The sequence below is a fragment of the Bos mutus genome, unplaced genomic scaffold, assembly GCF_027580195.1.
Source record: "Bos mutus isolate GX-2022 unplaced genomic scaffold, NWIPB_WYAK_1.1 CTG604, whole genome shotgun sequence".
In the NCBI taxonomy this organism is placed as follows: Eukaryota; Metazoa; Chordata; class Mammalia; order Artiodactyla; family Bovidae; genus Bos; species Bos mutus.
In genome coordinates this window covers 10,295-35,890 of record NW_027220084.1, presented here as the reverse complement: position 1 = coordinate 35,890, position 25,596 = coordinate 10,295, and the positions used below count along the sequence as shown (strand labels likewise).

General features: G+C 40.8%; 1 protein-coding gene across 1 annotated transcript; it reads left to right on the top strand.

Annotated features, from left to right (window-relative positions):
• Positions 1-15,545: 15,545 nt before the first annotated feature.
• Positions 15,546-17,162, top strand: LOC138987077 (zinc finger protein 280B-like). Its single transcript, XM_070367014.1, has one exon. The coding sequence runs from the start codon at positions 15,546-15,548 to the stop codon at positions 17,160-17,162; it is 1,617 nt and encodes a 538-aa protein (XP_070223115.1).
• Positions 17,163-25,596: the final 8,434 nt, after the last annotated feature.

The window sequence follows — 25,596 nt, the reverse complement described above, 5'->3', positions numbered from 1 at the left end:
GAGTTTTATAATTTCTGGTCTTATGTTTAGATCTTTAATCTATTTTGAGTTTATTTTTGTGTATGGTGTTAAAAAGTGTTCTGCTACTGCTTCTAAGTCACTTCAGTCATGTCCGACTCTCTGCGACCCCATAGACAGCAGCCCACCAAGCTCCACAGGCCCTGGGATTCTCCAGGCAAGAACACTGGAGTTGGTTGCCATTTTCTTCTCCAGTGCATGAAAGTGAAAAGTGAAAGTGAAGTCACTCAGTCATGGCTGACCCTTAGTGAGCCCATGAACTGCAGCCTTCCAGGCTCCGCTGTCCATGGTATTTTCCAGGCAAGAGTACTGGAGTCAGGTGCCATTGCCTTCTCCAAAAAGTGGTCTGGTTTCATTCTTTTACAAGTGATTGACAAGTTTTCCAGCACCACTTGTTAAAGAGATTGTCTTTTCTCCATTGTATATTCTTGCTTCCTTTGTCAAAGATAAGGTGTCCATAGGTGTGTGGGTTTATCTCTGGGCTTTCTGGTTTTTTTTTCCATTGATCTATATTTCTGTCTCTGTGCCAGTACCATACTGTCTTGATGATTGTGGCTTTGTAGTAGAGCCTGAGGTTCTTATTTTATTTAATTTATTGGCAGCCTTTATTAGAGCAGTTCATTTCCTCCTCCCTGAAAAAAAAATGTTTCATTTGGATTATAGAATGCTTGTCTTTCCTGCTTCTCTTCTACGTACAGTTCTCCCAGATATGATGTGTGACCTTTGTGTCTGGCTTTATTCAGATGCCAAGTTTTCTTTTCAAATATTTATTTATCTAGCTATGTGGCATGTGGGATCTTAGTTCCCAGCCCAGGGATGGAACCTGTGCAGAGTCTTAAACACTGGATCTCCAGGGAAGTCCCCTAGTTTGTGTACTTTCAAGATTCATCCATTTCATGGCTGTATAGCAGCGCATTTTTTTTTATGGCTGAATATGGTATGTCAATATGGTATGTGGCTTACCTGTAGTCCATTGTGAGCATATACCACCATTTATTTATCTATTCATCAACTAATGGATACTATTTGGATGGTGTATTCTTTGTGGCTATTGTGAGTAATGTTGCTGTGAACACTGTCTTTGCATGGACTTAACATTTTCAGTTTTTATGGATATATACAAAAGAGTGAAATTTCTGGATCATATGGCTACTCTATATTAATTTTTGAGGTACTGACAAACCACTTTTCCAAAGTGATTGTACTATTTTACAGCAATTACATCAACAATATATGAAGATTCCTTTTCTCCACATCCTCTGCAGCACTTGTTATTATTCCTCTTTTTGATTACAGCCAACCTAATGGTTGGAGAAGGCAATGGCACCTCACTCCAGTACTCTTGCCTGGAAAATCCCATGGATGGAGTAGCCTGGTGGACTACAGTCCATGGGGTCGCTAAGAGTCAGACACGGCTGAGCGACTTCACTTTCACTTTTCACTTTCATGCATTGGAGAAGGAAATGACAACCCACTCCAGTGTTCTTACCTGGAGAATCCCAGGTACGGGGGAGTCTGGTGGGCTGCCGTCTATGGGGTCACACAGAATTAGACACGACTGAAGTGACTTAGCAGCAGCAGCAACCTAATAGGTGTGAAGTAGTATCTCACTGAGACTGATTTACATTTTGTTACAGGCTTCCTTGGTGACTCAGAAGGTAAGGTGTCTGCCTGCAATGCAGGAGACCTGGGATCGATTCCTGGGTTGGGAAGATCCTCTGGAGAAGGAAATGACAATCCACTCCAGCATTCTTGCCTGGAAAATCCCATGGATGGAGGAGCCTTATAGGCTACCATCCATGGGGTCGCAAAGAGTCGGACATGACTGAGTGACTTCACTTTCTTTCGCTTTCAATCATGTTAAGCGGTATTTTTTGTGATTGTTGGCCATTTGTATATCATATTTGGTGAAAAGTCCATTCAAATTCTTTTCCTGGTTGTTAGATTTTTTTTAATTGTTGTAAAAAAAAAAAAACATCTAACTTAAATTTTTACCATTTTAACCATTTTTACATGCTAACTATTTCACACAATTTCATCAGCCTTTTTGGAGAAAGAAATGGCAGCCCACTCCAGTATTCTTGCCTGGAGAATCCCATGGACAAAGGAACCTGGTGGGCTACAGTCCATGGGGACACAAAGAGTCATACACGACTGAGCAACTCACACACACACACACACACACACACACACACACACACACAGTCACAGTTTTGTTTTGTTGTTGTTGTCATTGTTTTAGCTGTGCTATGCAGCTTAAATGACAGTTTCCTGGTTGAGAATCATACCCAGGCCCCTGATAGGAAAGTTTGGAGTCCTAACCTCTGAAATATCATGGAATTGCTTATCACATTGCTATGAAATAGATCTCTACACCTTTTCATCTTGCAAAATTGAAACTCTGTACCCATCACCTGTCCCATTAAACAACAATTCCTCTTTTCTTCCCTGTTTCCCTAGATCCTGGACTCCATCATTCTACTTTGTTCCTTTCTATTGCTTGACTATATTAGATATTTCATATAAGTGGAAACATACAGTATCTATCTTTTTTATGACTGGCTGATTTCCTTTGGCTTGATGTCTTAAGTGATCATGAATGTTGTAGCTTGGGGCAGAATTTCCTTTATATGGCTTAATAACGTTCCATTATATGTATATATCACATTTGATGGATGTTTAGATGCTTCCACCTCTTAGTTGTTGTGATTAGTGCTGCTTTGAGCATGGCTATGCAAATATCTCAAGACCCCATGTTAACTTCTTTTGAATTTATCTTCAGAAGTGGTATTGATGAATCATGTGGTAGTTCTATTTTTAATTTTTTGAGGAGGCTTTAGACTGTTTTCTCTAGCAGTTGCACCATTTTAAAATCTATCCATAACACACAAGGTCCAGTTTCTGTACATACTTGCCAAGAGTTGTCCTTTCCTTTCCTTCCTTTTACCTTTCCTTTCCTTCATATGTAAACACACACACATGCACGAACAATTTTTTTCATACCCTTTCCTATTACTGTTTATCACAAATTATGAATATAGTTCCTTGTGCTACACAGTAGGATCTTTTTTATCTATTCTATATATTAACATTATAGTTTGCATCTGCTAGTCACCAGCTCCCAATCTATGCCTCCCCGACCCCTCCTCTCTTGCTAATCACATAGTCTGCTCTCTATGTCTGTGAGTCTGTTTCTGTTTCACAGATAAGTTCATTTGTGTCATAGTTTACAGTCCACATGTAAGTGATACCATATGATATTTGTCTTTCTCTTTCTGACATCCTAAGTATTCTTTTTAATGGTAATGTAGAGTCAAATGTTTACTTGACTTCATTTTCAGAACATTTGTTGCTACTGTATAGAAATGTGATTGATTTTTAAAATATTTATCTTGTATTCTTCAAGCTTTTTATTAATTCTAATACCTGTGGTTTCTTTGGGATTTTCTATATATAAAAGTATGGTATCTCCAATATACTTTGACTTTTTCCTTTCCATTCTGAAGGCTGTTTTTTTTGTGTTTTTTTGTGTGTTTTTTTTTTTAAGCAACGACAGCAGTTCCTTTTTCTTACCTGATTGCTCTGGTTATAGAACTGCCAGTATAATATTGAACCAAAGTGTGGAATAGACTTCCTTGTGTTGTTCCCAATCTTATAGGGAAAGCTTTCAGTGTTTCATTATTAAGTATGATTTAGCTGTGGGTAGTTTACAGGTACCCTTTGAGAAAGTTCTCTTCTGTTCTTAGTTATTAAGTGTTTTACTTGAACCCCTATTATGAAAACGTGCTAGATTCAGGGAAATGCTTTTTCTGTAGGCAGATGTGTTTTTTTGTCCTTTATTGTGTTAAAATGGCATAATGTTGATTGACTTTCATATAATGAACCAACTTTGCATACCTCCGTAAATCCCGAGTGATCATGGTATATAATCTTTTTTATATGTTGTTAGGTTTTGTTTGCCAGTATTTTGTTGAGGGCTCTTGCATCTGTATTCATACGGAATATCCGTTGTGTGTGTATGTGTGTGTGTGTGATGTCTATGTCTGATCTTGGTATTAGAGAAATACTGGCATGACTTTGCCTGATATGTGGGTGCCGGGGACCAGCCCCAGCTGATCCAGGGTATTCGAAGGAGAGACGGCCTAGGCGACTATTTATATGCTAATTAGAGATATAGAGAACAATAGAATGAGGATAGCTCAGTAGGAAAATTCAGTGGAGAAAAGAAGCTGAGTAGCTTGGTTTACGCGGGAGACCAATAAAACTTCAAGACAAGAAGTTTGCACCACTTACGTAGGCCGCAGGCGCCCTCTCGAATAGCGGAAGATGTCTCACCCTAGACTCCTTCTCGAGTGGGTCTTAGAAGCCCAGGCATGATTAGTAAGCGTGGTGGGTTCCGCGCTCCAGATGGAGACTCAGCTGGAAGTTAAAGGGAAGAATGACATGGGGAGACCAAGCGCTGGTGAACAAGGCCCGTAGCTTTATTTTTAACAGGGGCTTTTATACCCTAAGTTACACATAGAGGATAATAGGGGATGCAAAGTCAGCAGTCTTTGATTCTTATCAAAAACCAAGGTTTCTTTCCTGCAAATGTATCGTATACAAATGGTTTAGGTGATTTACATCATCTTCTGGCCAGAAGGCCTACTAACATTTTATGACTCTTGACAAGGACTTATCAACAAAGACTTATTTTCTCTAAGAGTAATTATTTCAAGGTTTGGCACCATCTTCCAAAGATAAAATTGCATTCCTATAGGGCGGATGTGTAATGGGTTTACAACAAAGAAAGAATTTATTACCTTAAGGGTCTAAAGTTACTAACACCAAGGCCACTACTTATTTTTTCTACATACCCACTATTAATTGATACATATTCAAGGATACAATTCAGGGATGTGAAAACTTGGCAACAAGCATTGACTCATCAATGAAATCCTTTACTAGTTTATTCTGACAGTTTTAACTCTCTGAGAGGCTCTAAGCTATTTGAATATCTTAAGCTTCCCATGCCTCTCGAGGCTGGGAGACTGTAAACAATCGTATGCATAGCTGCAGGAGTCCGGGTAAACTTGTCAGGCGAGTTAGAGAGCCATCAGAGGGGTTTGGATTTAAACACTCCTAATTGCCCAGGAACTTTATTAATTGGAGCTGTAAGTTAACTCTTTGACAGAGAGAGAGAGATGGTGGTAGGGGACAGCCCCCAGTAAAGTCAGAGGTGAGAGCACAAAGCAATAAAGTAGGCAGACTCTGGTTTTTGGGGGAAAATGCTCGAGAATATCCGGGGGGACTCCTGAGGCTCGAACCCGCCTTTGCGTATGCCGAGCCTCCTTCCTCATGACCTTTGTCACGAGTGGAATGCCTCACCAGCTCCCCGCATCTCCCCCTTTTTTATTTCTTAAAACAGCCAGATGTAGCTCAGTCATGAGCCTCTGAATGCTCTGCGAAGAATCCTGACAATACAAGGAAGAATGATTATTAAAAATAAAATTAAAACAGCCAACGTAGCATAGCCAAGGAAGGTAGACAGAATATTTTTTCCTGAAATGTAGTTAGAGAAAGTATGGAAGAAATCATTTGCTGTTCCAGCGGCAGTAAAATCTAATCGGGAGTGTTCCAGGGTTGCTATTTGATTGTGAAGTTTCCTAAGTCTAAGCTAATGTCAGAGCTGTTCCAAATACCTGAAATATGGTTTTAATCTTTTCCCATTCAAAATCTGTCTCATTTACTTTCAGGGGTGTTACACATATCCACCGGTAGTCAGCATGACAGGACAATGCCATTTTCACCTTTAAAGCCTGCAATTCAGTCCCAATATGTATTACTGCTTCCTCTAGGGCATCTACCCTCATTTCTAATTTCCTGTCTATAGCTTCCTGTGTTGCCAGTGCTAAAGAAACATTTTTGGACATAGAATCAACATATTGAGCAGTATGTACTTGTTGAGTCAATGATATTGCTGCCACAGTAACAGAAGTAATTGCACTTATCAAAGCTGCTATTCCCAAGATAAGTAAGCCCACAAACCGTCGTGTTCGCATTAAATCCTGCAGTTGTTGTAATACAGCCAAACCGTAATTATCATACCAATAAGAATGCACAGACACAGGTATCATGAGATAGGGTGGGCGTTTCAACACAACAAAAGAACAAACATTATATTGGGGGGTCAAACAAGATGAAAGCATACATTGTTCACAAGTTACGATATTAGGTCCACCTGAATAATTCATGTGTACATTTAATCTTTTGGAGTCATTAGTAAAGAAAAAACATAAGGCGAGGTACACAAGCTAAAACAGAATAAGTAGAATTGCTATTTGGACGGAATAAGGAAATAGGAGCAGTGGCAGCAAGGGCCCTCAAATTTCTGGCTGCCAAGAGGTTCTGTTCTTAGTTGTATAAGACAATATAAGCGAAACAAATCGATTATTATGCCATCTAGTAATGCTTAAAGGCCAAGAAACCAAATCTTTCTTCCAATTATAAAATCTGCTGGGAAAGTCATCAAGGGCAATGGGCTCCTATCTAGGTCTGAGTTACTCAATCTTGAATCATGTAATTTCCTCCTCCCGGTATTCTGTAATCAGCTCTTAAACGATAAGTACAAGATTTCCAAATCGGATACCCTGTACGATCATCTATAGTGTTCCATATGGCATCTGAAGGCTCGGTATTATAACAACTTGGATATCCAGGAGGGGGTCTATGGATTATAAATTCGTGGGGATCAAGGGCCCCGGGCATACGAGCCTGTAAAATCCAAAGCGCTAGACGCCCTCTATGTTCAATACCTGAGGCTGGAGAATGAGTCAGAACTGCCTTTTTAGAGGCTCCGACACATCCTTCTTTAGGGGGAATAATAAAGCTTTCTATATCACTGGGGAAGTTGAAACAAACAGGAAGGTCGTCTGCTAATCCCCTGAAGGTAAAATTGAAATTAATAGGATATTCGTCTGTGGTATAGGAAGTATATGACCCTCCCAGTAACTGAGGCTGGTTTGTGTGGACCCGTAGGGGGTCACTGTTCCAGGTAACTACTTGAAAGGTTGGAGGGTCTGGGAAGTAAGCCCAATACTTTTCAGGAGTGGGGGAGGAGGCGCTTACCTGGCATGATAATAAGGCAAGCATAGCAATAAACATCTTCTCAGGGGAGGTTGGAGAGCCCTGCAAAGAGGTTATTCCCCGTGCCTGATGGCAGAGTGTTTTTATTTGTCCCCAAGTAGGTATGGAGGCATTCCGGGTCGCCTGAGTCAGGCGGCCTGACCTCCTTTTGTGAGGCAAAGGATCGGGGGGAGCGATATCCTGTATGTGAAGTTGAGACATCTGTTTGGTGGGCGGATCCGTCCCCTGCTCATCCGGGATCCCTGATGTCAGTTGCTCCGATGTCAGTGGTGTTTCCCGTGCTGGCGGGGGGAGCGAAGGCAGAGGAGGCCCTTTTCTCTTTCGGGTCGCGGGCGGCGTGGAACTCGGTATCCGAGAGGCTGAGACATGGCGAATCAATCTATCCGGAACCCAAATTGGAGAATCTGCGTCCTGTGCAAAAATACAAGCATATCCTCGACCGCTGGTTAACAATGGGTCAGGACCTTTCCACTGTCCGGAAAGGAGGTCCTTCCATTTAACTAATGGTTTTGCATTCAATTGCTCCGGGCACCAATGGCGAAACATTGCAGTCATTCCAGCTGAATCAGTATTTAAAATATTTATTACAAAAAGAGCATGTTGCAAGAGGTGATGGGGAGAACTATATTTAAACTCCCCTTCTTTTAGTTTTTGAATTTGGGTTTTTAACGTTTGATGTGCTCTTTCCACAATGGCTTGTCCTTGTGGATTATAAGGATGCCTGTATTATGTTTAATTTGAAACTTTAGACAAAATTCCTGAAAAGACTTAGATGTGTAAGCAGGAGCATTATCAGTTTTCAAGGCTTTTGGCAGACCCATATATGAGAAACAAGTAAAGAGATGTTGTATTACGTCTTTAACTGCTTCCCTGTGCGAGCAGTTGCAACAATAACATGAGAAAAGGTGTCTACTGTTACATGAACAAAAGGCAATTTTGCAAATGAAGAGATGTGAGTTACATCCATCTGCCAGAGTGCATTAGGTTTAAGACCGCGAGGGTTAACTCCCATAGGTAAACTATTTATAGTAGTGGGACAATGAGAACAGGAACGAACAATCTCCCGAGCAGAGTCTCGAGGAATCTGAAATTGATATCTTAGCACAGTAGCATTTTGATGGTGGAGTGAATGAGAAGCTCGGGCTTCTTCAAAAGCAGAAGCCACTGTGACCTTAGTTAGTGAATCTGCCAGGTCATTTAAGGCATTTAAAGGTCCAGGCAATCCAGAATGAGCCCGAATGTGGCCAATAAAATATGCTCGGCTTCGTTTCCAAATTTGCTGCTGCAGTTTAGTTAACAAGTGAAATATTGCAGTTTTGTTCTCAGGCAGGATCACAGTCTCAATGTGTGGAAACAGCCTGACCACATACTGAGAATCAGAGTAAAGGTTAAATTCCTCCTCTGCAAACATAACAAAGGCCTCTATAACAGCTGTGAGTTCAGCTCTCTGGGCCGAAGTCTCCTGCGTATGTAAAACTTTACGCTGATCTTTTGTAACTATAGAAGCTCTGCCCGTTAGCAGACCCGTCAGTAAAAACCATTTGAGCATCTGAGATGGGAGAGTATTTACACCTAACAGGGAAAATAACCGGGTGTTTAGACATAAAATTTAGCAAAACATGTGAAGGTAAATGATGCAGAATTTGGCCAAAATAATTTCCGATAGCAATCTGCCAATCCTCATCAAACATTAGGAGAGCATCAAGTTGTTCTTTATTATATGGAATTACAATTTCTGCTGGTTCTTTACCCAAACAATTCAATGCTACGTTTTCTCCCTTTCAATATCAGTGTAGCTATCAGTCCTGGATAAGAGGCCACTACTTTTTTAGCCTGGGCGGGGAGATGGACCCATTCTAGAGGGCCATTTTGCCATAAAACTCCCGTAGGTGCTGTTGGAGTAGCTAGGCAGAGGAATTGCCAATTTGTTTGTAAATTAACTCTTTTAACATAGCTATCAGATAAAGCTGCTTCCACTTTTTCTAAGGCCTCCTGAGCCTCAGCAGTTAATTGTCTCTTAGAAGTTGGATCAGGATCCCCACGTAAAATGTTAAAAAGAGGTTTTAATTCAGCAGTAGTTAATTTTAAATAAGGCCTGATCAAATTAATGTCGCCTAAAAGTTTTGATAATCATTTAAAGTAACAAGGTGATCTTTTCTCAATTTTAATGGGGCATGAGTCACAGTTTCTGAATTGATAACCCGTCCTAAGTAAGTTATGGGCGGATTGACTTGAATTTTCTCTGGGGCAATTTTTAAGCCTCTGTCGGTTAAAGCCTGAGTCAAATCCTGGAGAACAGTTTGTAAATGAGCTCTATCAGGGTGAGCTATTAAAATATCATCCATATAGTGAATCATATACAGTTGTTCATATTTAGCCCTAATATCTTCTATAGCTGCATTAACAAATTTCTGACATAAAGTAGGGCTATTTTTCATTCCTGGGGCAACACTTTCCATTGAAACCTTAAATAAGGCTGTTTAAAATTTTCTGCTGGTAAACTAAAGGCAAATCGCTTTTTATCCTCAGCATTTAAGGGGATGGTGAAAAAAACAGTCTTGTAAATCAATTACAATAATATTATATCCTTCTGGGATGGCTACTGGGGAAGGAAGCCCAGGTTGTAAGGCTCCCATATCTTCCATAGTGGCATTAATAGCTCTTAAATCTTGTAAAAGTCGCCACTTGCCAGATTTTTTCTTAATAACAAAAATAGGAGTATTCCAGGGGCTATTGGAGGGCTCAATGTGTCCCAATTCTAGTTGTTCAGAAATTAACGCTTTGGCTGCCAGTAGTTTTTCTTTAGTCAGAGGCCATTGTTCTATCCACACAGGGTCCTGAGATTTCCACGTAATGGGGTCGGCAGCAAAAACAATGGCCTCCATCAAAAATTTGGATACCCTAATCCAGCACGGAACTTTAGAGGAGCAGGGCAAATTGGCTCAGTTATTCCTGTCTGCTGTTTACCTAACCCTTTTGAAGGGTCATAGCCCATTTGTAGCATTTGCAAAGTTACGTTATCATCAGGGCTAAAAAGTAACATGCCCATTTGAGACAGCACATCTCTCCCCCACAGCGAGAAGGGCAGCGAAGGAATCATATACGGTTGGAATGTTCCACGGGTATCCTCAAATTGCCAGTCTAAAATTTTTGCACTTTGAGCTACTGTAGGAGCTCTCCCGATGCCCACTAAGTTATTTGCAGTAGTATGTGTGGGCCAGGAATTGGGCCAGTCTTTCCCAGAAATACAGGAAACATCTGCTCCTGTGTCTAATAGCCCTTCAATAGACTTGCCACTAACAAGAATAGATTTCATAGGACGCTTTTTAGTAATTTCTGTTACCCAAAAACCATGTCACTAGACCCAAATCCTTTGTCCTGTCTTTCATTTTGGGTGGCTGTTTGCCCAATTGCATTATGATAAGGCAAAAGTAAAAGTTGGGCTATTCTCTGTCCCTGATGTATTTGGAAAGTTTTAGTCGGGGGTGAAATCATTATCTGAATTTCTCCTGTATAATCTGAGTCAATTACTCCAGGAATAATTGTAAGACGTTGTATAGCTAAGGAACTTCTGCCTAGTATAATTCCTACCAGGCCTGTCGGTAATGGACCTTTAACTCCTGTAGGGATTTTTACAGTGGGGCTATCTGGTGTTAATATTGTTGAGGTGGTGGAACTGAGGTCCAGTCCTGCGCTGCCTGGGGTTGCTCTGATGAGCTCTGCGACGGCACGAAGGGAATGAATGGGTTCAGTGAGGCTGCCCCAATCGTTGTCGGGGGCCTCAACCCGTTTCCCGACTGCTGGTCGGGGCCTAAAAAGGCTCCATTTCTATGAAATCTTGACCTACAGTCCCTTGCCCAGTGATATCCTCTCTGGCAGCGAGGGCAAAGAGACCTAGGATTAATAGGCAGTGGGGCAGGGTTTTGCGGAGCAGCCACAGCCGGTTGGGCCGGATTAGGCAGATAAGAACCGGGTGGTCTTTGAGGGCACCCATGAAAAGTGTGTCCCGTCTGGCCACAAGAAAAACAAGTTCTAGGGAATGCATTCCTGCCTTGGTTATTGGGATCACCTTGTGATGGCTTGTTTTTGTTAGTAAAAAAGGATTGGACTGCCTGCTGGTAAGAGTTTCCTTTTATCGCTGGAGCTATCGCAACACCCTGTAGCACTGATGGTCCTACATCTGCACACTGTTTCATATAATCAATTAGAGTTCCAGTTCTTCTAACAGGGCGCAATATAGCCTGGCAGGTAGAATTAGCATTTTCAAAGGCCAAGTGTTTTGTTAACAGTTTAGCTGCCTCAGAATCAGAAATTATTCTCTGGACAGCTTCTGAGAGTCGTGAGACAAAGTCTTCAAATGGCTCTTCTGACTTTTGTTTAATATCAGATAGAGCGGCACCTGATGCTTTACCATCAGGCAATGAGCGCCAGGCAGTAAAGGCACAATCAGCCACCTGTTGTATAGTAGTCCTATCTAATTTCATCTGTTCATCATACGAGGGGTAGTTGGTCTGTCCAAGTAGTATAGGTTCAGTGATATGTGTAAAGTCTCCATTTTGGTTAGAAAAAGCATATATACGAGCGAGATCATCATATTCAGATTTCCAAAGTATAAAATGTCCTCCGGACAGGCAGGCCCTAGCAATTGATTTCCATTCTCGAGGTGTTAAGCATTGACCTGCTAAATTTTCTACTAGCTGCATCGTATACGGGGCTTTAGGCCCATATGAGATACATGCATTTTTAAGTTCTTTTACCAGTTGAAAAGAAACAGGCTCCCAGTCGATAGCCTTTTGTTCACTTTCATCATTGTCAAAAATTAAAGGGAAACAAGCCTGAAGCTGGGGATCGAATTTCTCGCCAGGGGCAGAAGAGGCCCGTCTCCGTGGGATCGATTTTGGAATTTTCCCACTTCGATAGGGAGGTGGCGGCAATAATGCGGGTTTAATAGGACCTGTACGGCGTGGTATGGGAGGTGGTATGGGAGGAGGTATGGGAGGTGGTGGCAATGGCATAGGTTCCACATTCTCTGCTCTGTACTCAGGAGCTCTTTGAACTGTTTGGTATCCAAAGCTTACATATGGATTAAGTGGGACGGTCTCTTGGGAATCCCTAGGGGCATATGGCCTGATGGGAGACATTTCTGTTAAGTTCTTTGGAGCTGATGGCCTGACAGGGGAAGTTTCTCTTAAGCCTTTTGAGGCATCTTTGTTTAAGAGATGCCGATCTCCATCAGTTAAATATCACTGTGATCTCGCCTAAATTCTCTTTTTCTTTTGGGGAAGGCTGATCTTGTTTTTCATCCCTATCTTTAAGTTGTTCCTGAGTAGTCATGGCTGCTAACATTTTTCTTAGTTGCCGATAGTCAGGCGGGTCTTCGTTTTTCTCATTTTCCTCAGGTTTAACTACAGTTTCGACCTCATTTTCCTCTTTAAAAGTTACTCTTTTAGATTCAGGGGCAGGTTTAGCTACAGCATTTTCTTCACTATCACTTTTAAGATGTACTTTTTCTGAATCAGGGGCAGGGTCTAAGACATCTCTAATGATATTCCATAAGGAAAAGGCGTCATTAGGCACCTTTTCTGAGCCATGTTCGGCATGGTAAGTTTTTAGCTGTTTTCCTACTTTTTCCCAGACATCTAAGTTAACAGAGCCTTCATCTGGAAACCAGGGACAGTGCTCTTGTACAAATGAAAGAAATGATTGAATGGCAGATTTTTTAACTTTGATTCCTCTTTTACCTAATAACTGTAAAATTACTCCTATAAAGAGCTGTCTTTCATTTGATTCAGTATTACCCATGTCAGAAAATTAAGTATAGTAAAAGATTTTGCTTTAAGCTATCAAAAGATCAGGCTTTTCTTTGGCCTTTTAACTTCAGAAACTGTTTTCTCTCTCTAAGTCTAACTCTTTAACACTTTCAACACTTCCCACTCCTCTCGCCCTGTCTATCCTACAGGGGGGTCCGCGGCACCCTCGAGTGGGGTCCTAGCTGTCCCGAACACTGGAAGAACAATAGGGCTGGTGACCCAGATTGTCCCGGGGGGAGGAACAGTAGGCTGATGGCTCAAACTGTTCCAAGGGAGGAGCAGTAGGGCTGGTCACCCAAACTGCTCCGTGGGGGAACAAGAGGGCTGATAACCCAGTTGTTCCGAGAACGGGGAGCAATAGGGCTGGTAACCCCAATTGCTGGGAGCTTACCTTCGAAATCCTGTATCAGGCGCCACCTGCCGGGGACCAGCCCCAGCTGATCCAGGGTATTCGAAGGAGAGACGGCCTAGGCGACTATTTATATGCTAATTAGAGATATAGAGAACAATAGAATGAGGATAGCTCAGTAGGAAAATTCAGTGGAGAAAAGAAGCTGAGTAGCTTGGTTTACGCTGGGAGACCAATAAAACTTCAAGACAAGAAGTTTGCACCACTTACGTGGGCATGCAGCCCTCTCGAATAGCGGAAGATGTCTCACCCTAGACTCCTTCTCGAGTGGGTCTTAGAAGCCCAGGCATGATTAGTAAGCGTGGTGGGTTCCAAGGCCCAGATGGAGACTCAGCTGGAAGTTAAAGGAAGAATGACATGGGGAGACCAAGCGCTGGTGAACAAGGCCCGTAGCTTTATTTTTAACAGGGGCTTTTATACCTAAGTTACACATAGAGGATAATAGGGGATGCAAAGTCAGCAGTCTTTGATTCTTATCAAAACCAAGGTTTCTTTCCTGCAAATGTATCGTATACAAATGGTTTAGGTGATTTACATCATCTTCTGGCCAGAAGGCCTACTAACATTTTATGACTCTTGACAAGGACTTATCAACAAAGACTTATTTTCTCTAAGAGTAATTATTTCAAGGTTTGGCACCATCTTCCAAAGATAAAATTGCATTCCTATAGGGCGGATGTGTAATGGGTTTACAACAAAGAAAGAATTTATTACCTTAAGGGTCTAAAGTTACTAACACCAAGGCCACTACTTATTTTTTCTACATACCCACTATTAATTGATACATATTCAAGGATACAATTCAGGGGATGTGAAAACTTGGCAACAAGCATTGACTCATCAATGAAATCCTTTACTAGTTTATTCTGACAGTTTTAACTCTCTGAGAGGCTCTAAGCTATTTGAATATCTTAAGCTTCCCATGCCTCTCGAGGCTGGGAGACTGTAAACAATCGTATGCATAGCTGCAGGAGTCCGGGTAAACTTGTCAGGCGAGTTAGAGAGCCATCAGAGGGTTTGGATTTAAACACTCCTAATTGCCCAGGAACTTTATTAATTGGAGCTGTAAGTTAACTCTTTGACAGAGAGAGATGGTGGTAGGGGACAGCCCCAGTAAAGTCAGAGGTGAGAGCACAAAGCAATAAAGTAGGCAGACTCTGGTTTTTTGGGGGAAAATGCTCGAGAATATCCGGGGGGACTCCTGAGGCTCGAACCCGCCTTTGCGTATGCCGAGCCTCCTTCCTCATGACCTTTGTCACGAGTGGAATGCCTCACCGGCTCCCCGCATGTGGGGAAGAGACATGTGGAATGAGGGATGAAGCATTGTTGAATTTAAGTTTAGTCAGGATTAGAGGGAGAAATTTAGGATGTATAAGTGTGGATTTGGGGGTGAGATTATCAAGAGAGTTCATTCCCAATTTCCTAGGCCTGTGTTAAGTGCTTGACATTGAATTATGCTGTTTGTTACCTGTGTATAGATACTTTATATTTGAATTTGCTACCTATTTTCTGTATTAACATTTATGAAATTAGTATGTGTGAATCAGTTGTAATGTGCATTTAAGATAACTTTTTTTCCAATTTTACTACAAAACAAAATGCCATTAAATAGCTGACGCTTTTTAAAAAGAGCTTAACCTTAAGTCTAAGAAATAAGCATGTTTGTCTTTAAGGTGCGGGAACACATTTAAAAGTTATAAATTTGCCCAAAAAGATGCAGCTGGTGTGTGATTAACTTAGAATTCCAGCTTAATCTTCTTTGACTCCAAAGTCCATGTTTCTAAACACTGTACAATATTGCAGTTGTAAAAATACTCGTGCTTTACATGTGATTTCTCCGAATAATCAGTGATGGTGTTCTGTGTTGTTTTTTTTTTTTTTTTAATTAGAAGAGATTAAAATCATCATGGAACAAAGCTATGATTCTCGAGTCATGTAGACTTGTAGTCATAGGTTATTCATCTTTCATTTAGACTCTTTGATGCTCAGTATCTTTATCTGTAAGATAAGGGTGTTTATAACTACCATAGAGTTTTGGAGATAACCAAATAGCACATTTTTCTGTACTTAACTAATATGTAGTATATTTATACCTAGGTGGCAGTTTATTTAAAGGAAGCACCGGGACTTGTGGTCACACCCTCCAGGAACAAAAAAGTATTTAAAATATGGAACCACCATGGATGTCATGTGAAGAAGAACAAGAGCCAGAACCACAGAAAAGCAAGGGAGAAACCAAACTAGAAAATGATGAAGATGCTGAACTCATCTTGGTTGGAGTGGAACATGTACATGAAGATGATGATGTGATCTTTGTTGGGATGACCTCAAATTCAAAACCAGTCATTTCAAACATACTGAACAGAGTTACCCCAGGTTCTTATTCAAGGAGAAATAGGTATGGTCACTTCAGGAAAGACAATGCTCAGATATTACAGCCTGTTAGTCATGTGACTCCTACATCAGAAGCAAAGACTGTCTTGCCACTTTCTGTCTCTGAATCAAGATCAACAGATAGTCCTATTATTATTGAGCCTTTGTCCAAAGCGGATTCTAAAAATATTTCACCACAAATAGTGCCTAATAGCTTTTCAGAGTTATGTTCTCCTTTGATTACCTTCACAAGTTCATTGCGGCATCCAGTAGAAACAGCAGTTTCTGCGGGAGCTATGGATAAAAGTCCTCATGTATCAAAGCGACTTTCCACTTCTGAAACAAATAGCACAAGTCCCAAAAGGCCTACACTCAGTGATGGAATTATAGGAGAACATTCTTTAGCTTTGTCCCTTTCAGGTATTTTTCATACAGTAACTACTCAGCAAAGCACACCAGACAGTGTTCATAACTCATTAAGCCATGTTCAGAGTGGAGAACCTTGTCCAACAGCTTTTCCAAAGGCCAATGTGCATTGCAAGCCTGTAAGTCCTTTAGGGGGAAGTGTATTGACAAAAACTGACTTTCCAAGTGTATCAAGTCAAAATAAGTTTGCTGATCCCACAGAAGGCAATCTGATTGTGTTACTTCGTGACTTCTACTATGGACAGCATATAGGAGATGGGCAGCCAGAACCGAAAACTCACACAGCCTTTAAATGCCACAGCTGCTTGAAGGTTCTAAAAAATGTTGAGTTTATGAATCACATGAAGCACCATTTGGAACTTAAGAGGCTGAGAGGTGACAGCTGGAAATACCACACCACCTGCCAGCACTGCCACCACCAGTTTCCTACTCCCTTCCAGCTGCAGTGTCACATTGAAAGTGTCCACACTTCCCAGGAGCCCTGCACAGTCTGCAAAATCTGTGAATTGTCCTTTGAGGCAGATCAGGTTCTCTTACAGCACGTAAAAGACAATCATAAGCCTGGTGAAATGCCCTATGTATGCCAGGTTTGCAGTTATAGATCATCATTCTTTGCAGATGTGGATGCACATTTCAGAGCATACCATGGTAACACTAAGAATTTACTTTGCCCCTTTTGTCTCCAAATTTTTAAAACTGCAGCACTATACATATGTCATTATAGACAGCACTGGGCAAAGAGTTTTCACCAGTGTTCCAAATGTTGGCTACAGTTTTTAACTTGTAAAGAGAAAAGGGAGCACAAGACCCAGTGTCATCAAATGTTTAAGAAGCCTAAGCAGCTAGAAGGATTACCTCCTGAAACAAAAGTTGTTATTCAGGTATCACTGGAACCCCTTCAACCAGGATTGGTGGAATTAGCATCCATTACTGTGAATGCATCTGATTCTGAACCATCACCCCCCAAATCTAAAAGTAGGAGGTCAAAAAAACCCGGTTAATTCTACTTTAAGTAAGTCTGAAGCAAGTATTTCAAAGTTATAAACTCCATTAAAAACAAAAAATTCAACTATAGCATTATTCAATAATAAATATAGAGAAACCAATGCGTAATTTATGTGTTTTTGTTTTAAATACATGAAGTATGGTTTTGTTTGAATATTGAGATGTTATTTAAAAATATATTACCTGTTTTTCATACCATTGTCTTAACACTAAAAAGTATGTGTGCGTGTGTGTGTGTGAGAGAGAGAACGAGAGAGGTGGAGAAAGGAAAAGTAACAGCCTATTTTGGTATTTCATGTTATTTGTAAGTTCGAAAGCTCTACTATACATATAATCTGTAGAGTGTTTTAGCAACGTAATTTTCAACTGTTTTCATGCCTTGAAGATCTCAGTATTAACTATATAGCCAGATTGGAATGGCTTTGTTATTGTATGTTCCCTTGTGCTGCTGAACTCTCCGAAGTGCCTCTGTTGTGCTGATCTAAGGTAACCTGGCTCCACAAGCCTGGTGTGGAGAAGTTGATGGAGAAGCTATGATGTGAGTTTGGATCAGACACGGGATTTAGTCAGTGCAGAGCTGTGGCTCCTTGTCCCATTGGAGGAAGAGGTATGCATTCACTCCAGGCATGGAGCCAAGGCAGAAGGAACACTGTCTCAGAGTGTCTTTACCTAGCCCAGGGACATCTCAAGGAAGCCAACCGTTAAAATGCCTGTGTTTGGTGAGAGGCCCCTGCAAGCATCAAGCAGGCCCTGTGTTATCATTGACTGCAGTTGGAGAAGCAGAGATAGTTAAGAGAATGAGGCCTGGTGCCTGTGGACCTCCTGTTGAGTGATCAAAAGGGGAATTTGATTCATTCCATCCCCTTTCCCATTTGGCTAGCCTTTAGTCACAGTGAAGTAGCCATATCTGTCTCAGTCACAGTAGTAAAACAAGTTAAGATTCCCAAGTAAAAAAGCCTTGACATCCAGTTTGATTTGTACTGGACCCATAGTTTTCACTGAAAAGGATCAAACACAGGGAATCTGTTCAGTTTATGAATTCAGCTAAATTTAGTTCTCTTGCCCTTAAGCTACAATGGAGTTGTCTGAGAATAGTAAATGTAGTGGATACAAAGGGTCCAGTGTGATTAAACCCTCTATAGAACTTTTCCTTACCTTTTCCAGTTACATGTATCTTAGCCTAGTTGAACATGTGAAGATTTCAGTTTTGTATCTTATCTTGCCTTGAACACGAATGTATTGCAATTAACAGCTAATTCTTTGTGTGTGTGTAATTTCCCATTTTATCAAACCAGTACTGATTTTCAGTCTTACTTGACACAGTCTGATGTGCAGGAAGTGTCTCATTTATTTCAGTAATTATCAGGTCATAGAGTTATTATCCTTCCTCTACTCTATCCAGCTATCTAGTCTGTGATTATACTTGTGGAAACCTTTTTTCTTTCAGTCCCCAAGAGTTCTTTCACAGACATGCGGTGTGCCCTCTAAGTATTGGTTCCTGAACATCAGCACACTTGGCTTCCTCTGTGGGTTCCTGGAGTTGAATGCCATACCTTCTCCACTTCTGGCACAGGTACCTAGCAGTCTCTGCACCATTCAAGGAACCTGGAATCCTGGTTGTATACCTATGACAGGAGAAATCTCTCCGTTTCCTCTTCCTTTCTCCTCCTCTTTATCTCTCCCCACTATTTTTCCCCCCTCCACAATTTATTTAAATGCTCTAAGCTTTCACAAAATGCTGGAGTGGTAATCACCAAGGTGTTAGCATCCGTCTCAGAATGAAAGAGGAAGGACTACAGATGACTAAGCTGTAGTAAGTCTATTGTCTCCATTTTAGGTAATTTCCTGAGTGTAAATTCAAATACAAGTAGATTGTATTTATTTATTCAATGCTTGATTGATTGGTTTGCACTTTGAATATATTACTAGGCCTTTCCAATTAATTTACCTGGGTCAAAGCACTTTGCAAAGTGTCAGCTTAAACCACTTTTAGGTGTATAAAGTGTGTGTGTGTGTGTGTGTGTGTGTGTGTTTTACTCTCAGGTGAATATGTGTAGATAAATATGCAGACTATTGCATTCTTATCTCCTTTATTCTATTTCTATAGTAAAAATACGAAATGTTTTATTTATATGTTTTTATTGTTGCTTAGTATTTTGAACACAGTTACTGTTGCTTGCTCTGAAGTATGCTCATCAGGAGTACAAGTTGTATTTATTGCCAAATAAAAAGGTTCCAGTGATAAAGTCCCTGACTGCTTCCTCTCTTCCATTCTCTGTCATTCTACTCTACTATTTTCCCCACTGGTGCCCTGTTTTTGACAACACTGGCCTTGCTTTTCCTCAAGCAAATTCAATTTCTTCCCGATGCAAAGACTTTGCAACTGTTGTTCTTCTGGAAATGCTCTTCCCCTAGGCCTGCATGGCTTGCTACCTCCCTTGTTTGAGCTTCACCAGTGCTGTTCAAATCACACAATTAAATCCTCAACCCCCTCCATTTCCTCCTCCTCCTTAAAGGCACTTTAAGTCTCTACCCTCTTCTTCCCTCTCCAGCCTAAATTTCTTACTTTTCACACACACACACACACACACACACACACACACACACACACACACAAACTGAGAAGAGATAATAACATCAGGGCTTTGCTTCTTAGAATTAACTTGAGTCAGTTTCTGTGCCTGCAAATAAAATATAGTTAATAGTGAGTTGAGTTCTTTCAGGAGCTTCCTCTGTTTTTCTGTTGATACCTCTGTATTTTTTTCAGGCAATGACACTTTGTTTTGTTTACAAATGTATTGAATATCTGTCAAGATCACTATTTTGTTATTGCCCTTTGTGAATTCCTTGTCTACTTTGCTTGTTCTTTCAGGTAAAATTTATTGTTTTATTAATGTTGCCAAAACATTCTAAGTAAAATTACTATTTATAGAAATAAAATGTTTTTTACAAAAATATTTCTGCTGTCCATATTTTTACAAATAACATGGCATATTTCTATTTCTATTTTTTTTCATAATCTTATTGTGTTTGCCACAAATTCTAAACACTGATGTGTAAATGGGTTTTCTTGTTCTTAGTACCATCAAAGGCAATGAGGATATGGCTTAATGAATTTCTATTTCTGTTTTTAGATTTTAAAGAGAATTGTTTTATTGGAAAGTTTACAATATCTGTTGAGACATTTCCTTTTCTATCTTTCTCCCTTCCTTTCCTTTTCTTCCTTTCTTCCCCTGACTCTCTTCCTCTTTCTTTCCTTCCCTTTCTTTCCCCAGGGTTTTGCTTGACTGGATCTTTCCTGAAACAAAAGTAATTCCACTCAGATTTGAACATTATCCTTTCAGAACCACATTCCATTTCTCATTTCTAGTACTGGAATTAACCTCCTCTTCCCCTTATTAGATTGCCACAGTTGTATCAGTGTTTCTGATTTTGTTTTTCCAAGAAGCAGCTCTTGTTTTCTTATCCCAACAAGTTTTATTTTTGTTGTTTTCTATTTTTGTTTCAATTCATATATACCTTCTACTTTCTTTACGATTTTTTCCTTATAGCCTTGTATTTTAAAAGCTTTCTTTACAAATTTTCATGGAAATATATTTGATTTACAATGTGTTTCAGATGTGTATCACAGTGATTTAATTATACAGACATATCTATTCTTTTTTAGGTTCTTTTCCAATATAGGTTATTACATGATGCAGAGTCTTTCTTTCTTTCTTTTTTTTTAAATAGATTGTTTAGGGCTTGACCTAACTTTATTTAAATAGCAAATTTTGTCTAAATCCCAAATATTTTTATGTATACATTTTTTAACTAATATTTCATTCTCTACGATTTTTTGGCAAGTTAATTCCAAAGATTTCACTCTTTGCAGGCTGAATGTTTTAATTTATAGTTTACTGAGAATTAAGTTTTCCTTGGAGCTCTGAGGGTATGTGTGTATATACACTGACATGTCTATATACACATCCTTTTCAGATTACTACATTTTTTTTTAGGATATATAAATGTATTTTAAAAGCTATTTTCTGTTTGTATGGTAAAAACATGAAATGTTTTAATTCTAAAAATTTGTTTCCCCAAATGAATATAGTATACAAAGTAAAGGTATAAAACTATTCCTTTGAGAATAATCCCTACTAACAGAACTTGGAAATGTTAAAAAATTATTCATTACACTTACTAAAAGTGGTAAGAAAAACTTTATTCAAAGTAAGAGTAATACAGCTGGGTCTTATAATATGGGAGAGAGATTGAGCTGAAGTCTGACTCCAGTAGGGACACAACTAGGATTTATAACTATGGAACAGGGTGGGTCCATGGGATTGCAAATAGAGACTGGGAGACTGCAATGAACAACAACAACAGAGTGGGTGTCAGTGAATGGAAACTTATTAAGAGGGCCATAAGGGTGAGGGTGGATTCTGGCTCAACTGAGAGGATCATTGCTGAGGCTAGCCAAGGCTGATGAGATATTGAGGTGAGTGATAAGGAATTTGATCTGATACTGAGGGTGGTCAGATCAAGGGTGAGGTATGTTTTCTAAACTGAACTTGCAGATTCTGACTTAGATTGGACTAAATGGGCAGGCGCCCCAGGATAAATACATGGCCCAAAGTTGGCAGTGCATTAATGAACTACTGCTACATAACAAATTACCCCAAACTAACAGCTTAGATTGGACTAAATGGGCAGGCGCCCCGGGATAAAGACATGGCACAAAGTTGGCAGTGCATTAATGAACTACTGCTACATGACAAATTACACAAACTAACAGCTTAAAACAGTATTATCTCATACTGCTGCCGAAAGGAATCCAGGAGTAATTCAGTTGAGTGTTCTGGCTCAGGGTTTCATGAGACTGTCAACATCTGAAGCCATGACATGGGCTGGTGGATTTGCTTCCAAGATGGCTTACTCACATAGCTGTTGAAACCAGTTTCCTTGCTGGCTGTTGGGAGAAAGCCTCAGTTCTTTCTCATGGGCCTCTCTACTGGGTTACATGAGTGTTGTCAAGATACTGCTAAGCTGGCTTCTAGAGTGATCCAAGAGGAAGAGCATGGGGGCTGCAGTGCCTTTTATGACCTAGTCTCAGACACTTCATTTTCATTTCTACAATATTCTACCATTAGAAGTGAGCCACTAAGTCCAGCCCACATGTGAAGGGGAGTATAAAGATCCACCCTTGAAAGAAAGGACTTGTGGACATCCTTTAAAACCACGTGGTACACACATGGCCACAAAATTGTTTACATGTATGTCCAAAATGCATTTTCCTGCCAATGCTTTCAAATAATTTATCCATTATGGCATTAACTTGTAGTTCAGGACCTTGTCATCTAAGTAAGTTTCAGATATGGATCAGGGTCTACTTGTGCAATATCTCAAGTGTTCAGTCGCTCAGTTGTGTTATAATCTTTGCAACCCGATGGACTGCAGCACGCCAGGCTTCCCTGTCCACCATCAACTCCAGGAGCTTGCTCAAACTCAAGTCCATTGAGTTGGTGATGCCATCCAACCATCTCATCCTCTGCCGTCCCCTTCTCCTGCCTTCAATATCTCCCCCATTAGGGTCTTTTCCAATGGGTCAGTTTTTCACATCAGGTAGCCAAAATATTGGAACTGCAGCTTCAGCATCACTCCTCCAATGAATATGCAGGACTGATTTACTTTAGGATTGCCTGGTTTGATCTCCTTGTCATCCACTAGACTCTCAAGTCTTCTCTCAACACATCAGATCAAATTATACAAGTGTAGTTCCTCTAGACCTGATGATCTGTGAACAAAAGAGATGAGTTAATCTGCTCACTTTCACAGCCAACATACAGTGCTGGGTCAGGCATAGATAACCTTCATAGACACTCCTGTTCCAGAAAGGAGAGGGGAGTGGGAGTAAATAGTAGCAGTTCTGAAATCCCACGGGTTCTTGTTGGCAGTCCTTTGATTAGGATTTAAGGCCTGGAAACATCCTAGGCTTCAGTCTCTGAATTTTTAATTCTGCCCTCTGACATGATTCCATTGCGTGAAAGGTGGGTAGTATATGGTTACAGTGAAACAGTCTCCCTAGCCTTCTTCCTGCTTGTCAAAGGTAGAAGTCCAGAGCTCTCTTATTTTGTACTATTTCTAGTCCTTTCAGTCCAAGCTGAATGTAAATATGTTATCTTAAAAACTTGGTGTGTCTCCTGATAATCTTACTGGTGTTCATGACAAAGCACCCCACTCCAAAGCCACAATCACACATTTTCATAAAAAGTCCTCCTCTGTCTTGGTTTTCTGCTGAGATAGCTGAGGGATAACACCCTGAAATTTGGTAGAAATCTTATTGTATGACTGAAATGATCTCTGAGTGACACCCCTAAACTCTTTGGAGGGCATTGGCCTGCCTAAATAATGCCATGAAGCATCCCCTTCCAGCTTTCTGAGGCTTAACAAAGAATTTTACAGTCACACTCATCTTTAGACAACCTTTATTTAAAAAAAAAATAGGAAGAAGAATGACCTATAGGTGATGTAAATGTTATATTTAGACCATCTTATCTCAATGCCTGGTATATGACCTTGCTTGAGAGCCATTAAGTTTAGCATCTTCTGTCATCTTAAAAGACTGGAAAATTTCCAAATCAGCAAGTTTTGTCTTTTTTTTTTTTTAATACTCCTTCTCCTATGTATTTATTTTTTTAAATTTCCCTTCATATTTTACTATAGGCTCCTTCTCTTATTTATTTATTTTTTTAAATTTCCCTTCATATTTTACTATAGGCAGCAAAAAGAAACCAGGAAACACTTTTGGCTGTTTGGCTGGAATTCTCCTTGGCTAGATATCTCAATAAATAAGATACAGTTTCTCCTTCCAGGTCATTAGGTACATTTTCTACTTTTCATAAACTGCAGGTGTAGTGGCCTTTCCTCGGCCCACTCTCCAGGCTCTTTCCCCTTGCCTCTCCTTTCTGCCAGGCATCCAGGGTACACCACTGTGATTCCATTTAGAATGTGTTTGCTCAGTGAGATAATGGGAATCGATTCCCTGGCTTCAGTCCTTCTGCTGACCAGAGTCTATGTACCTTTCCCTAAGACCTTCATGTTTTCGTTATCCAACTTCCATCACCTGGCTATGTCATTTCCGACAGCTCATACTCACAAGCGTACTGGCAGGGACTTCTATGTGCACACATGCATGTGTACACAGTAACATCCCTGAGAAGAAACTTGCACATATGCAGAAATACAAGTTTTCTTCTCCAGGAACATGAATTTTGGTAAGCACCCAACTTTCTCTGTCCTCGTTGTTTTCTTTCACTTGCTCATTAATCATGTCACATTGCACTTCTAACTCTGTGCTGCTACTGCTGCTAAGTCAGCGCAGTCATGTCAAACTCTGTGTGACCCCATAGAAGGCAGCCCACCAGGCTCCCCAGTTCCTGGGATTCTCAAAGCAAGAACACTGGAGTGGGTTGCCATTTCCTTCTCCAATGCATAAAAATGAAAATTGAAAGAGAAGTTGCTCAGTCGTGTCCGACTCTTCTCGACCCCAAGGACTTCAGCCTAACAGGCTCCTGCATCCATGGGAATTCCCAGCCAAGAGTACTGGAGTTGGGTGCACATTGCCTTCTCCATCTAACTCTGTGACTTATCCTCAAAGGTTACAAAATCTTGACATTTGCTAGTGACAGGGATCGACCTGCAGCGCTCGCCATGAACAGCTGTATGACATGCGTGTGTGTTCTGCATTCTCCCATCACCTTGGACAGCTTCACAGTACCAGTCTCTACATTGGCCTGATCCATTGCCTGTGCATTCCTTCAGGGGACCAGAAAACAAGGACCTCTGGGCTCAGCTGACTTGGAGAACTGCTTTCTCGGTGTGCACCTACCTAGGTCATTCCTTGTCAATGTTGTGGCCCTCTTGCTAGCTTACCACCCGCTATGGCCCACAACATTGTGAGTGAGGCTCTCTGTTCTTCCTATCGGTGTAGCTTTCTATGTGCACCTATATACCTGTGCCCCCAAGTGCTATGTCCATATAGCAGAAAAAGGCCAAAGAGACGCCTGAGCCTCCAAGAGCCCCAAGAGACTGTGATAGGCCTGGGTCAGAGCCAATGTTGTGAAGAAGGTGCTCATGGATACAGGGTCTCTTCCGATACAAAGAATGGAACCTGAGGCCATAAAGGTAAGGTGGCATCACTACACATCTTCCCTTCTTTTTAACACTACCCATGCACACGGAGTCCCCGAACAGATGATGCCCTGGAAAACCTTCCCTTTCTGGGGCCATAGCTAATGCCTCCCTTGGGAAGAAAGCAGCTTTCTTTCTCAAATGCACCAAGAGGGCTTGAAACACCCAAGCCACAGTGATTTGCTAAATGCCAAAACTCTCAGTTGATCTTATTAGGCCCAGGTAGAACTCGCTACAGGCACGCATCTCTGCTTGCCT